The sequence below is a fragment of the Polistes canadensis genome, unplaced genomic scaffold, assembly GCF_001313835.1.
Source record: "Polistes canadensis isolate GaletaPanama2010 unplaced genomic scaffold, ASM131383v1 scaffold_19, whole genome shotgun sequence".
In the NCBI taxonomy this organism is placed as follows: Eukaryota; Metazoa; Arthropoda; class Insecta; order Hymenoptera; family Vespidae; genus Polistes; species Polistes canadensis.
Genome location: NW_014569566.1, coordinates 1172129 through 1185695, shown reverse-complemented (window position 1 = coordinate 1185695; position 13567 = coordinate 1172129). Strand labels below are relative to the sequence as shown.

The 13567-nt window shown below is 28.6% G+C and overlaps 1 protein-coding gene across 3 annotated transcripts in view; it reads left to right on the top strand.

The window, feature by feature from the left end:
- Nucleotides 1–13567, top strand: part of LOC106793810 (adenylyl cyclase-associated protein 1) — a 30058-nt gene that overhangs the window by 12226 nt on the left and 4265 nt on the right. For all 3 annotated transcript variants that reach the window (XM_014761035.1, XM_014761036.1, XM_014761034.1), the window contains exons 2-6: nt 6884–7328; nt 7445–7729; nt 7829–8073; nt 8203–8381; nt 8499–8705. In XM_014761035.1, the coding sequence (XP_014616521.1) occupies nt 7210–7328; nt 7445–7729; nt 7829–8073; nt 8203–8381; nt 8499–8705 (1035 nt within the window). In that variant the 5' untranslated portion in view covers nt 6884–7209. The remainder of the gene's footprint in view (nt 1–6883; nt 7329–7444; nt 7730–7828; nt 8074–8202; nt 8382–8498; nt 8706–13567) is intronic.

Genomic DNA, 13567 nt, shown 5'->3' with positions numbered 1-13567 from the left:
GAATTTTATTATAATATTATAATATAATGTTTTAGTTATATTATTTGTAAATTTCGAGATTAGTGTAATAATTATTTGAATTATACCTATTAAAGATATTTAATATATTATGTGTCCATGTTTAACATACTCGTCTCTCTTTCTTAATAAAACGCGTACGCGTATTAATTATTTATATTTGGAATATTGTATAATTGCTTTAAAAATTTCTGTTCGTTTTAATATAATCTTAAACGATCATGTATAATTTAACGTTGTATATTATAATACTTGTTCACAAAGGTCGAGCATGTACTTAAGAAATGAGCTGACGCGTATTCTCAATTTATTCGAGTGGATACTCTTTTTAAAATGAAGCTTGCTTTTTTTATTATTCGGCTTATTTCCGTGTTCTCTTCTCGTCATTTCTCACCAGAGAGAGAAAGAAAGAAAAAAAAAAAAAGAAATTTCTTCTTTGGAGAATGTTTTCAAAAAATTTTCTTATATTTTTTTTTCTTTTATAAAATTACATATTTTCTAATATAATTGTTAAAAATAAATTCATTTTCTCGATAGACTGCAATTAAATTGAGAACGAAAATGTGGGTGGGTGGTTGGTTGGTTGGTTGGTTAAGGTCAATCACAACGTTCATTGAAAATTGATTACGTATCTGACCTAAAATGGTTTTTAATAGAAACTAGAATACATATATATATACATATACACAATTATTTCTTTCTCTCTCACTCTCCTCTATCTTTCCCCCACCCCGTCTTCTTTTTTTAATAACTTCGCTTTACAAAATATTTATCAGAAAAGATAACAAAACCCGAATAAATCGAATAAAACTTTACAAAAGGTTTAACAATAATGTATTTTTTTTTTTTTCTTCTTCTTCTTCTTTTTCCTTTTTTATCACGTTAACTCTTTTTTTTGTTTGTTTATTTTTCCCCTATTTCATAAAGATTCGATTCGTTATCTATCCATCAATCCATTATTATACTTTTATCCGATGTGATTTCCAAGTTTCGATTACGGTGGGTGTTAGGGGGTTGGGATGGTGGTTGGAATGGGGGTTGGAATCTCCTTAGAAATTCCACCGACTATTGTCGTCTTTTATTATCCTTCGATTATCTGAGACCACTCCCCCTTCCACTTTCCCTTTCCCCCTTCTCACCATGTTTAATACCATAGAAAAGGATAGAAGGGTACGATAGAAAATCGATATTCGTTTTACGAGAGAGTAAGAGAGACAGAGAAAGACCATTCATATTGGTATCAGCAATTCCTGTAATACGATTTTCGATCGATGACGACTAGAAGATGATGCAATACCACTTATTTTTTTCTTTTTTTTTTCTTTTCCCTAGAGTATCAGACGATACAATCAATCGATTATCGAATATTGCTATTCGATCAATCGATCGATCGATTGTAAACTACTACTCGTTATCCTATTGTTCGAATCGGAATAATATTTCAGTCGAGGATAATACTTTCGTGCGTATTATTTTTATCAGACCCTTTTTTTTTTTTTTTTAACGTAATACACGATCTTCGTAATAATAAATTACGCGTTTTCAACCCCTGAACGTGATTTACATGGAAGAAAAAGGAAAAAAGAAGAAGAAAAATATAAAATATAGGGGGGAAGAAGTGATTTGATTTTTATATTGTTCTTTTCGTATAAACAAAAATTGATATATTAATTGTTATTTATTCGTAACCGTTTACCTTTTAATCTGCAAAATGGTTTAATTTATATTTCGTAAGTTATGGTCGGGGGTGTGGGAAGGGAGGAAGATAAAATTGGCTTACGATCAAAACAAATTATTTTTCCTACTTTTTCATAACGAGTATCCACTTTTTTAAATCCCTACGGTTTACGTATATATATATATAATCAGGTTTTTATTGCACCAACTTACAAAGTTTTTTTTACAATGTCTTATCATTACTTTACTTATATTTATCTCACAATTTTTAGTTTCTTTACGTATATATATATATATATTTTATTTAAAATTCTATACTCTAGAGAATATATATATATATACCAGGGGGGGAGGAATATATAAAAAAAAGGATTTTAAGAAAAAAATTAAACAATTTACATCCGCGACAATAATTTTCAATTAAATATTTTATACTCGGTTTCATAATTTTGTATCATCATAATATTACATCCTGACATATTTCTTTGGATACAAACATAATTTCCCAAATGCAACGATCATTCCGAAAAATATTCCAAATGTTTTTAATTCAACAATTAAATCACATTTCTAACGAATCGAATTTAACAAGAAATAAATGAAAGAAAGAGAGATGAAAGATGTAACTTGTAAAAAGAAGAAAAAGAAAGAATGAGGGAGGGGGGGGTGGAAAAGGGTTAGTTAGAAAATAGTAACAGACAACGGGGGGAACAAGAAAAATATGCTTTTCGTAGTTTCTACGATTCCACGTTGGCTGTCAGAAGAGGATGACGGTGATCCGGGATCGGAGGGATGCAGCGGGATGCAAGAACCCCCTGCAACCCCCGTAGCACGCGACGAGCTAGCATTAAGGCGTCACAGGTTCTTCTCCGATTTACTACAAGCTACCCAAAATACTTCGGAGCACAGAGTGAGGTTCGACCCTTTAGGACCGATGGTTCACACCGGTTAGGGCTACGATTAATAACAATCATTTTATTATGCATGACACACACACACGTTTCTCTATTATTATTATTGTTATTATAGAAACCGACGTTTTTTATCGATCAAAATCATCCCCAACCCTTTTTATCATTTTATTATCCTCCTTCAAAACGAATCTAACCATAATTGTTATCTACTTTTATTATTATTATTATTGTTGTTGTTAATATTGTTCTTCTGGTTATTATTGTTGGTGATTAACTAACCATTTGTTAATTGATCATTTAACTTTTGACGTTATATATAAACTTTTACGTGTATCATATATATATGTATGTAATTTATTTTGTATAATTCATACTTACGGGGTTTTAATGTTTTTTTTTCTTTTTTTCCCCTCTGTTAATTTTTAGCTACTAGAGTATAAGAATTATAATAGGATTTTGTTAGAAAATATAATGATATATAAATTTTGTTCTGGATAATAATACGTATAAGAAAAATCATATTACGTTTTAACCGTTTATCATTTTAAAAGAATTTTTTGTTTTTTTTTTATTCTTGTATTCAATATAAAAGAGAATTCACGTTTCTCGTAGCTAATTATTTTACATTAAAAGAAGAAATCTGAATGTAACTAATTCGTACCGAAAGAAATTGCGTTGTAACAAGACAAAATGGTTTGAATTATTTTGATTTTGAGAATGAGGTACAAAAAATGAATTTAATATCTTTTTCTTTCTATTTATTTATTCGTTTTTTTGTTTTGTTTTTCTTTTATTTACGAGTAGTACACGGTTTCTCCGGGGTAATTCGAGAGAACCTCGCGTACTGCTAAAAAAATAATTTTTCTTTGTTCTAATTTTCTTTTTTTTCCTTTCCTTTCCTTTCCTTTCCTTTCGTCAAACGTTCCTTTCACAATTTATATAACTTCACCGTGGTTGCATATATATTATTTCTTTTTTTATTTATTAGAACATAATACACATACACTCACCTAACTTAAACTCGGTGCCAACCGAGTTTATCAACTCTCGTGAAATATTTCTTGCCTCGGTTTTATTTTTTCTCTTTTTAATCATTTTTCTTTTTTTTTTTTTTGTTTTTGTATGTTCCGACGTTTTACTACTCACGCGAGAATAATAGTTTTGTTTGGTATACGTAATATTGAAATACATTTTTAATATTAAAATCTTTGAATAAATCTAATTGGCCTTTAGGGATTACACGAAAAATAAAACAAAACAAAAAAACAAAAACATAATTCAGAATACCAATCGTAATAATAATAATGAAATTATCTTCGTAAAATTATTCTTTATCTATTTGTGTATGTGTTGATCTATGTCTTTCGTGTGTGTGTATTTCTTAAAATTTGTATTCATTCAATTTGCACGAATTATTTTGCACGATTTTTATATTACGATAATTATTACTATTTCTTTCCTCTTATGTGTAAAATATTTCCCTATATATAATATATTATCTTGTTTATTAAATAATAGAAATAAATCTTATTTGTATGAAAAATCCAATATAGGAAATAAGTGAGGTACGTGTTCGGAATATTTAACCAGAAACGTATGGATAATAAATTAATATATCTATTTAATTAATATACAAAAATAAATCAATTGTAGCGTTAACAATTGGTGAGAACGATAATGAACATTTTCGTTAGTTTGTTTTATTAGAAAAAGAAAAAAAAAAGAAAGAAAGAAAGAAAGAAAGAAAGAAAGAAAGAGAAAAATTAGGATATCGATCGTGTTTCAAACTTTCATTGAATTCATTAGAGTTCATTTGGCATAAAACCTTTTAAACAGGTATTAATACTTCGTAGATAAATATAAATCTAAAAATGATTGGCATTATTATTCACGTAATTATTCTAAATACTACTACTACCACTTATACAAATAGTTTTCAAGCAAATGTCCGATAAGTGTAACGTTCTACAATTTTAAATGTCACTCACTATATATATATATATATATATATATATATATATATATACACACACACACACGTTTTTATCTTAAAATAAAGAACAATTCATCTGAGAATAGATACGAACGTGTGTGTGTATATATATATGTGTCTGTGTGTGCCAAGCACACGTTTAACAAATAGACAGGGGGAAAAAAGAAATATAAAGGACAAAGTTGGAAGATTTTTCTTGAATCCACCAGCAAGCAGCAGCAGCAGCATAGTCACTTCTCACCGGCATTATTATTATTTTTTTTTTTTCTTTAATCTACGTGTCCTCGACCTATATATCAACTTCCGTCTGTTATTTTTATCATTGACATAATAAAATAGAAATAAAGAAAAGAGAGGAATAATCCTACCACAGTTTTGGTGGTGGTTATGGTGATGGTGGTTGGGGTGAGAGAGTTTACGAATAATAATATTAATAATAATAAAAGTTTTTTATTTTAATTTAAACTTTTATTATATTTTCTCTCTTGTAATACGCGCATGTGTGCGTTGGTAGGTATATGGTATATTTAATAAATCATATTAATTAAAAAAAAAAACATGCATGTTATATTTATTTTCAAAATGAATTATATATAAATTGAATCTTGATCTGAGTCATCATAGTACTTTTACACCTACGTATTCATTCGTTTTATAAATATTCCTAATGTATGTATGTGCGTGTGTGTGTGTGTGCCTCCTGTATGTGCGTACGAGCGCAAGGTATTTTATACGAAATTATACAAAGTTACATACTAATATACATCTTGGAGGATTTGCGTGAAGTTATCTAATTATAGAACAGACACACACGGAGAGATATTCTAACATCTTGAATATCTTTCCCTCAAAGTATCTTTTTCAGTCTTACGTAGATTTTCCGAAAGTCAAGTACGTTCAAGTACGCGTCGTCTATCTTTATTATTTTTTTTTTTCTTTTTAACGAAGGGTGATAAAGAGAAAGAGGAAGAAGAAGAATAAAAAAAAACGTATATATATATATATATATATATACATATACGTATTTGTTGTTGGTATATATGTAAAGAATCGATATATTACATAACAGCGTCATAATTCTTTAAATTCCCCATATAGAAATATTTTTTAATAATCTTTGTTTTTTTCTTTCTTTTTTATTTTATTTCTGAGCTAAGGTGAATGATCGATTGATTCAATTATTTTTTTATACTTTTTTTTCTGTTCGTACTTTAATCCTCCATCATAATCATTCATGTTGAATCCTTTATATATATATATTATACGGTTGTGTTAATATTATTATTATTATTATCAAAAGAATTCCTTTTGAAATATTTAATATACTCGAATATATTAAATATTATAATTAAATCTTTTATCTCTATGTCGCGAGTGTATGTGTGTGTGTGTGATTGTAGACGTTCATAACGTGTTCTCATTTTGTTAAACTTTTCATGATTTAACATTTGAGTGTAATAGTATTCTAAAATGTTAAATACGCGTTATAATACTTGCAACATAATGATGAGAATTCCCACCCCTCCCCCTTTTCCCCCCTTCACCCCCGTGGTAGAATGTTGACAGAAATTATTTTTAAACCGTGAATTTCGTTTTAATATACGGTCTTAAAACATCTTAATACGCGAGAACATTTTCTCATACCAGGTGTTACGAATTATTACGGCAACGGTGGATAAAATTCATTTTTCTCAACTTCTTGAAATTCCATCGTAATAGTCAAAAATTAGGACAAAAAAAGTTTATCCTTATAATATTATATACACAATACACTCGTATTTGCACTATTTTATTTATAAAAAGTAATCATTAATGCGATCGATCAGGTTTGAATATTTAATTTTTAACGTTATGATATAAGCACGCAATAATAGATAATTAATTAAATAAATAACGTAAGTATACATGTATGTGTTAGAAAAATTGTCTCTTTTTTTTTGTTCTTATTTGCATGTAAGTGTTATTTACTTGTTACTTTTAACATCATTGTTTTTGTTGTTGTTGTTACCGCATGTGAAAGTAAAATATCACATTAAGAATTTATAATATAATAATAATAATCATCATTCGTAATGTAATAAATTAAATGTTGTTGTTGTTAATTTTCCCTTGAAGGAGATAATTTAAATTGAAACAATGGAAAAATATTTTTTGTTACATCTAGCATTATATTAATTAAAAAAAACTTCTTAAAGAGATATATATCTATATATAGTATAACACAAAATTAATTATAAAAGCAATTATATTTGATCGTAATTAAAATTTTGATTTGATTAAGGTTGCGAAGTAAGCGACAGGGAAGAACATTTGTTGGATCTGGTTAATCGACTTGAGAGTGTAACCAAACGATTGGAGAGAGTACCAGGAGGAGGAATAGGAGGAGGAGGAGGACATTCTCTAACTCAAACTCAAGAAACCGCTGTTCAAACTAATACACCGTCACCGAAGAAACCGCAACCGGTGGTATCAACGAGAAATACAGCTGCATCGCCATTATCATCACCGGAAAAAGCATCTTACAATATATTACAACCAAGCATCAACAACGCTAACAACAACAACAACAATAATAGTAATAATAATAGTAACATCAACATCAACAATATGTCTGTCGCAGGATACGAAGATTTGTTGGCAGGATCGTTGAAAGAATATCTTCAACTTAGCCAAAAAATTGGCGGAGTTGTAGCTACTCAAAGTGAAATGGTTGAAAAAGCATTCCAGTGAGTTGTGTTTTATTATCTTTATTATTATTATTATTTATCTTTCCATCAATTTTTTCCATTGTAAAAAATAGATACCAAAAAAATAATCTATTAACGTTTGATTTTTAAAAAAGAATACAACTTGGTTTCATCCAATTGGCTGGGAGTCGTTCAGCGCCTACCAATCAATCCGAACAAATATCATTGTTGGCACCAACATCGGCACAGATTACTCAGATCCAAGAATTCAGCGAGAAGAATAGAAACTCACCGTTTTTCAATCATTTATCTGCCATAAGTGGAAGTATTCCAGCATTGGGATGGGTTGCTTTCTCACCTACACCAGCTCCTTACGTTAAAGAAATGAACGATGCTGGACAGTTTTATACTAATCGCGTTTTAAAGGATTGGAAAGAGAAGTTAGTATTCTTGAAAAAACACAAACAAAAAACTTATTATTATAAGTCGATTTATAAAACTGATAGGAAACATTAATATCATATTTTTGTATTTAACAGAGACAAAACGCACGTGGATTGGTGTAAAGCATGGGTACAAACATTGACTGATCTTCAACAATACGTTAGACAACATCATACAACGGGATTGGTATGGGCCAAATCTGGTGGTTCTGCGCCAATGGGGGGGATTCCACCACCACCACCACCTTCTATGCCTTTACCCGAGGTATCTGCATTGAACGTAAGCGACGATAGAAGTGCTCTATTCAAAGAAATTAATCAAGGGGAAGGTATCACGAAGAGTACGTGTATATGTAATTTATATTTTCTTAATATCTCGATGATATCTGATGTACTTATGTGTGTGTGTGTGTGTGTGTATATAAACTATCGTTTATATTTTGTATTTATTTCATTTAATACTCATTTAGATTTGAAAAAAGTTACGTCGGACATGCAGACTCATAAGAACCCATCATTAAGAACTGGTCCAGCTCCATTCAAAGCTCCTGTTCTTGATAATGCAGTACCAGGAAAAACTGTATTACCAGCTAACGCACCTATCGATAAACCACCTGTGTTTACTAAGGATGGTAAAAAATGGCTAGTGGTGTGTATCCATTTTTAAATCGTCGCTATTGTACAAACCAATGGATTTTAGTTTTGCAACGATTGATGAAATTAATGAGTATTATTTTTCTTATGTCTCTTTACAAAACAAAACTAGGAATATCACAAAGGTAATAAAGACCTGCTCATCGACAACGTTGAGATGAACAACGTTATCTACATGTTCCGTTGCCAGGACAGTACAATGGTAGTCAAAGGAAAAGTTAATTCAATCGTCATGGATTCTTGTCGCAAATCATCGGTTGTATTTGATTCGGTAGTATCGAGTATCGAGTTCGTCAACTGCCAAAGTGTACAGATGCAGGTGCGTTTTTTTTAACAATATATATATATTTTTTTTATATTAAATTATTAAAAATTTATTAAAGCGTAAAACGTATACAAAAAAAGAGAGGTATATTTCTTCTCAAAGAATACACATACATATATACATATATATATTTATATGTATATATATATATTTATGAAAATATGTAATAAAAGACAAACATCATAAGGGAATCGAGATATAGATGAACAAAATTATTAGACATTAGTGTTGTTTCTTAATCTAAGTCTATTGCACAAATTTTGTATTTCCTTTAAATAACCAAGATTTTGTTTACATGTTAGAATTTCAAACAAATAAGAATATTCCTCGTTGGTTAATTCTTTAGGTACGCCAAATATTTGATGCTCGTGAAATGGCACAATAGTTTCATTGATTTTAAGAAAATCCGACATCGAAGTGCTCGTGTCCGTGACCGATGGTTTTACCGAAACTTCCATTTCTTTTTGTTGAATCGTAAAAGACCATAAATTTTTTAACCTACCACTGGACGATACATTAGAATTGGACAAATTTTTACTATCGTTTGAATCGATATCATTATTATTATTATTATTATTAGCATTATTCGATGTTGTTGAAGACATAATTGTTACAACTTTTGGCAAGGTATGTTTTTCTTGAGTCATTATTACGAAAGGTGACGATGACACGTTTTCATTGAATTTAGGATCTGACGATGACTCATTTACGTTCTTTTTTTTATTATACTCGAGAAATTTATCAGGATCAAGTATTCTTGTCACGTTACTATCGTGATGATTAATTATATTAACGTATATTATCGTTTGTTCGTTAGATACGATATTATTAAAATCTTCCTCGTCTATGACATTTACTTTTGCTTCTTTAAACGATAATGACGATGATGACGATGATAATGTTGATACCGTTTTAAATTGTTTATCGATCGTTTTATTACTGTTATCCAGATGTTGTCGAGTATCTTCTTTATTAATAAAATTACCTTCATTTGGTATAACGTTGATTTCATTAAGATTATCATCGTTAATATGTATTTTATTTCTATAGGAACCACGCATCGTTAATGGCCCTCTAATTGGACTTTTAGGTCGACATATTGGATGTTGTTCAATTTTTCGTGAATCCAATCGACTTTTTAATATAGGTATACATGATTTAGAAAATGATTTTGGTTGAGTTAATATGATTGATGAATACTTCGAATCCATTTCCGAATTGGATTTTATTTTATCGTATTTTTGTTCGTTATTCGTACGAGAGAAAACAGCTGAACGCGATGACAAACCATTTTTATTAATATTCCCGTTAAATCGTGACTTTTCTCGCGAAATATTACAACTGTTAGGTCTCGTATATGATTTAATTAAAGAATCCGATACGATATCTTTGTTATCGATTATTATATTGAAATTACTTTTTGCCTTAAGCTGAGAATTATTATTATTATTATTATTATTATTATTATTATTATTATTATTAGTCATTGTTGCGTATCTTTTCGAATAGGTAATACCTTTTACGTTTGTCGGTTCTTTAATTTTGATATTATTGTCATTTGTTATTTTAAATTTGGAATTAAAATTTGTTGTATTACGCGTACGATTATTTTTCTTTAAATTTGATTCGTCCAAGGTAGTAGATGGTTTTTTGTAATAAATACTTCCGTCAAAAATAAATCCTTCCGATTTATTTTCCAATAAATTTTTATTACATTCTTCGATTGATTTAACTTCCTTGAATAATTCCAAATCGTTCGTTTGTTCAATATAAGAAATTGATGGTTCATTATTATTCAAAATAATACATTCACTCTTTGTTATATCTTTCAATTGTTGTTGCAACGATTCGTTATCCTTCTTATTAGTTTCCTTTTTTATTAATAAATCCATACACGTATTTATACAATATTCTAATATATCATTTCGAATATCTATATCCTTAATGGAATCATTATTCATTTTAATATCACTCAATGATTCTTGATAACACTCAAAATCATTTATTTTATTAACAGAACTCGAAGTATCACCAGTAAAATATGAACTACTTCGTTGAGTAATCACGTTATGTTGTAATATCATTGTATCTTGAACATCATTATTTTCATCATTTTTATGATCAATAATATCCGAAATACAAAGTATATTTTTTGGATTATCATCTTCATAAATTATTTCCATTTCACGTTGATCATCAGTTTCATAAATTTTATTTTCAATAATTTCAGTTACCTCGATGTCATTTTTTCGATCATTGTTATAAGATATACTTAATACGGATGATGATAAGTCATTTTGTATATCGGTCAAAATTTGTTCGCGAGTCATTGCGAAAATATTTGATTCGTGAGTATCGATAGATACCACCGATATTGGAATTAAATTAAATTCAATACTTTCTCGACAATTTATTTCCGACAGGGTTGTTGTTGTTGTTGTTGTTTCCGCAAGAAAATATGGATTTTGAAATAAATCATTTTCGTCGGGTATTATGGTGGTATTCATTTTGAGTTGTGCGAACGATAACATTCCCGGTCGTCTTTTTAATGATAAATCATGATCGTATAATATGTCATCTTTTTTAATAACGGATGACGATACACAACAACAACGTTTATTTTCTAAATTCGAATCGATTGGTGAAAATAAATTAGTCATGCTACCGTTATCTATCATTAATTGATATTTTATACCACCACCACCACCACCACCATAACTAGACGAATCGGTAGTTCGATTGAAAGATAATAAATCATCATCGGTTTCTTCCATTTTATTATTATCATCTTGAAAATCATTATTATTATTATCATTATCATTGTTATGAATTTTTGTAAATAATTCTGTATTATTTTCCGCGTTATTTTTTATGCATTTTTTTGTTAATAAAATATCATTAATATTATTACTCGTAACGTTATTATAATCATTTTGATAAAAAGACATATTAAAACTTTTAGCTTTACGTAATTCATCATAAGATATCAAACGTTTATCATCGTCATCATCGTCACGATTACATTTTCTTTTACGATCGTCATCGATATTATTATCATCATCATCATCATCATCATCATCATTATTTTTTTCATTTAACAATGCAACATCCTCGTGTCGTCTTTTACCTTTCAACGAAGATTTATTTTTTTCTATAAAAAATGATTTCGAATCATTCATAAGTTGTTCTCGTAATGAATTATTTTCGTATTCCGATAATATAGATAAATCGTTTAAACTGAAATATTGTGATGAATTATTAATCGGTATAATTTGTTTCGATAAATTATTATGCATTTCTGAAACAATGTTATCGTTGATCGTAATATTGTCTTTTTTTTTGTTATCATTTAATTCCACGTTCAATGATGACGTAGAACGAATTGATATATCATCGTATGGTTCTTTCGTTTGTAAAAATATATACGTTCCACTAGTTTTCTCTGTACAATTACTAATAGTTGATTCTTCTGTTATAATATCCAATAATTTAGATTTCAAATTTGTTTTGTCATTGTTTAAACAATCAATATCATCATCGTCATCATCATCATCATCATCATCATTTATATCATTCTTATAATTATTCGACATAGTTTTTTCTTTAATTTCATTAATGATTTCAATATTCGAATATAATTTGTGCAAAAGTTCATTCTTACATTGCAATGCTTCTTTTATTAACATTTCGGTAGATTTGTTATTTTCCAAATCACTATCTTTCAATATTTCCAATTGATCTGTTGAATTTATTGATAACATGATCGATGATGACGGATCATCGTCAGTTTCTTCTACGAATTCTGATAATAATACTTTTTTATCATCATTTTGATAATCATTATTTGCAATAAATGTTTCATTTAATATTAAATTATCATTTGTTTTATACGATTTGTCTTCGTTTACGATAATTGATCCTTCGGAATGACTTTTTTTCATCGAAATCATCGAATTATTTTCTTCGGAATCGATACTCTCAAATAATTCCCAATCGCTGCTATTAGTTTGTAACATTTTATCGTTAGATTTGTTTACATTTAAATCTAAATTATTACTTTCGTTATTATCGATTTTATTTTTCATTTTGTCGCAAGTATCAACGACGTTACGATAAATCGTTTCAATGTTGTTACATTTTTTGTTCTTATTTTCTTCTTCTTCTTTTTTGTTTAATTCTTTTTCGATATGTTTTTTAGGAGAATCTAACATGACACCGTATTTTTGTAAAACGTTCTCGAGTTTTTCCAATTTACGTTTTATTTGATACAACGTTTCTTGTGACATTAGTATTACGTTATTATCATTTGTAGAATTGTAAGTGAAATTTTTTGATACAAAATTATCATCATTATCATCGTCGTCGTCGTCATCATTATCGTTATCATTGCGTATACTTAAATTTAACGAAGTTAACGAACGATTATTATTATTAATTTGATTTATTTGTAATAAACCGTTAGAATAAGTATCCACGAGCATTTGTTGATGATTTTTTTCTGATTGCTCTTGCACTTGAACGATAGTTCCTTTTACTTGTCCGATGATTTCGCATCTTTCAGTTGCATTTCTTGCATCTGTTGTTTGAGCGTGCAAAGATGATGACTTTAACAAAACAGAACGTTAACAGATCGTCAGAAATAATACGATTTATATTGGTCACCTGTGTTAGATTTATTTCTAATTTTTATATATATTACATTGACAACTATAAGTTTTCGCTATTATCTTTTTTAAATTTGTCGTTAATTTTCGGATTATAATTTATTCGAAATTATTTTATTAAAAAAGTAAACTTTGAAAACAAATTTTAAAAAACAAATGGTTGGAATTTAGTTGCCAAGTTAATATATATAT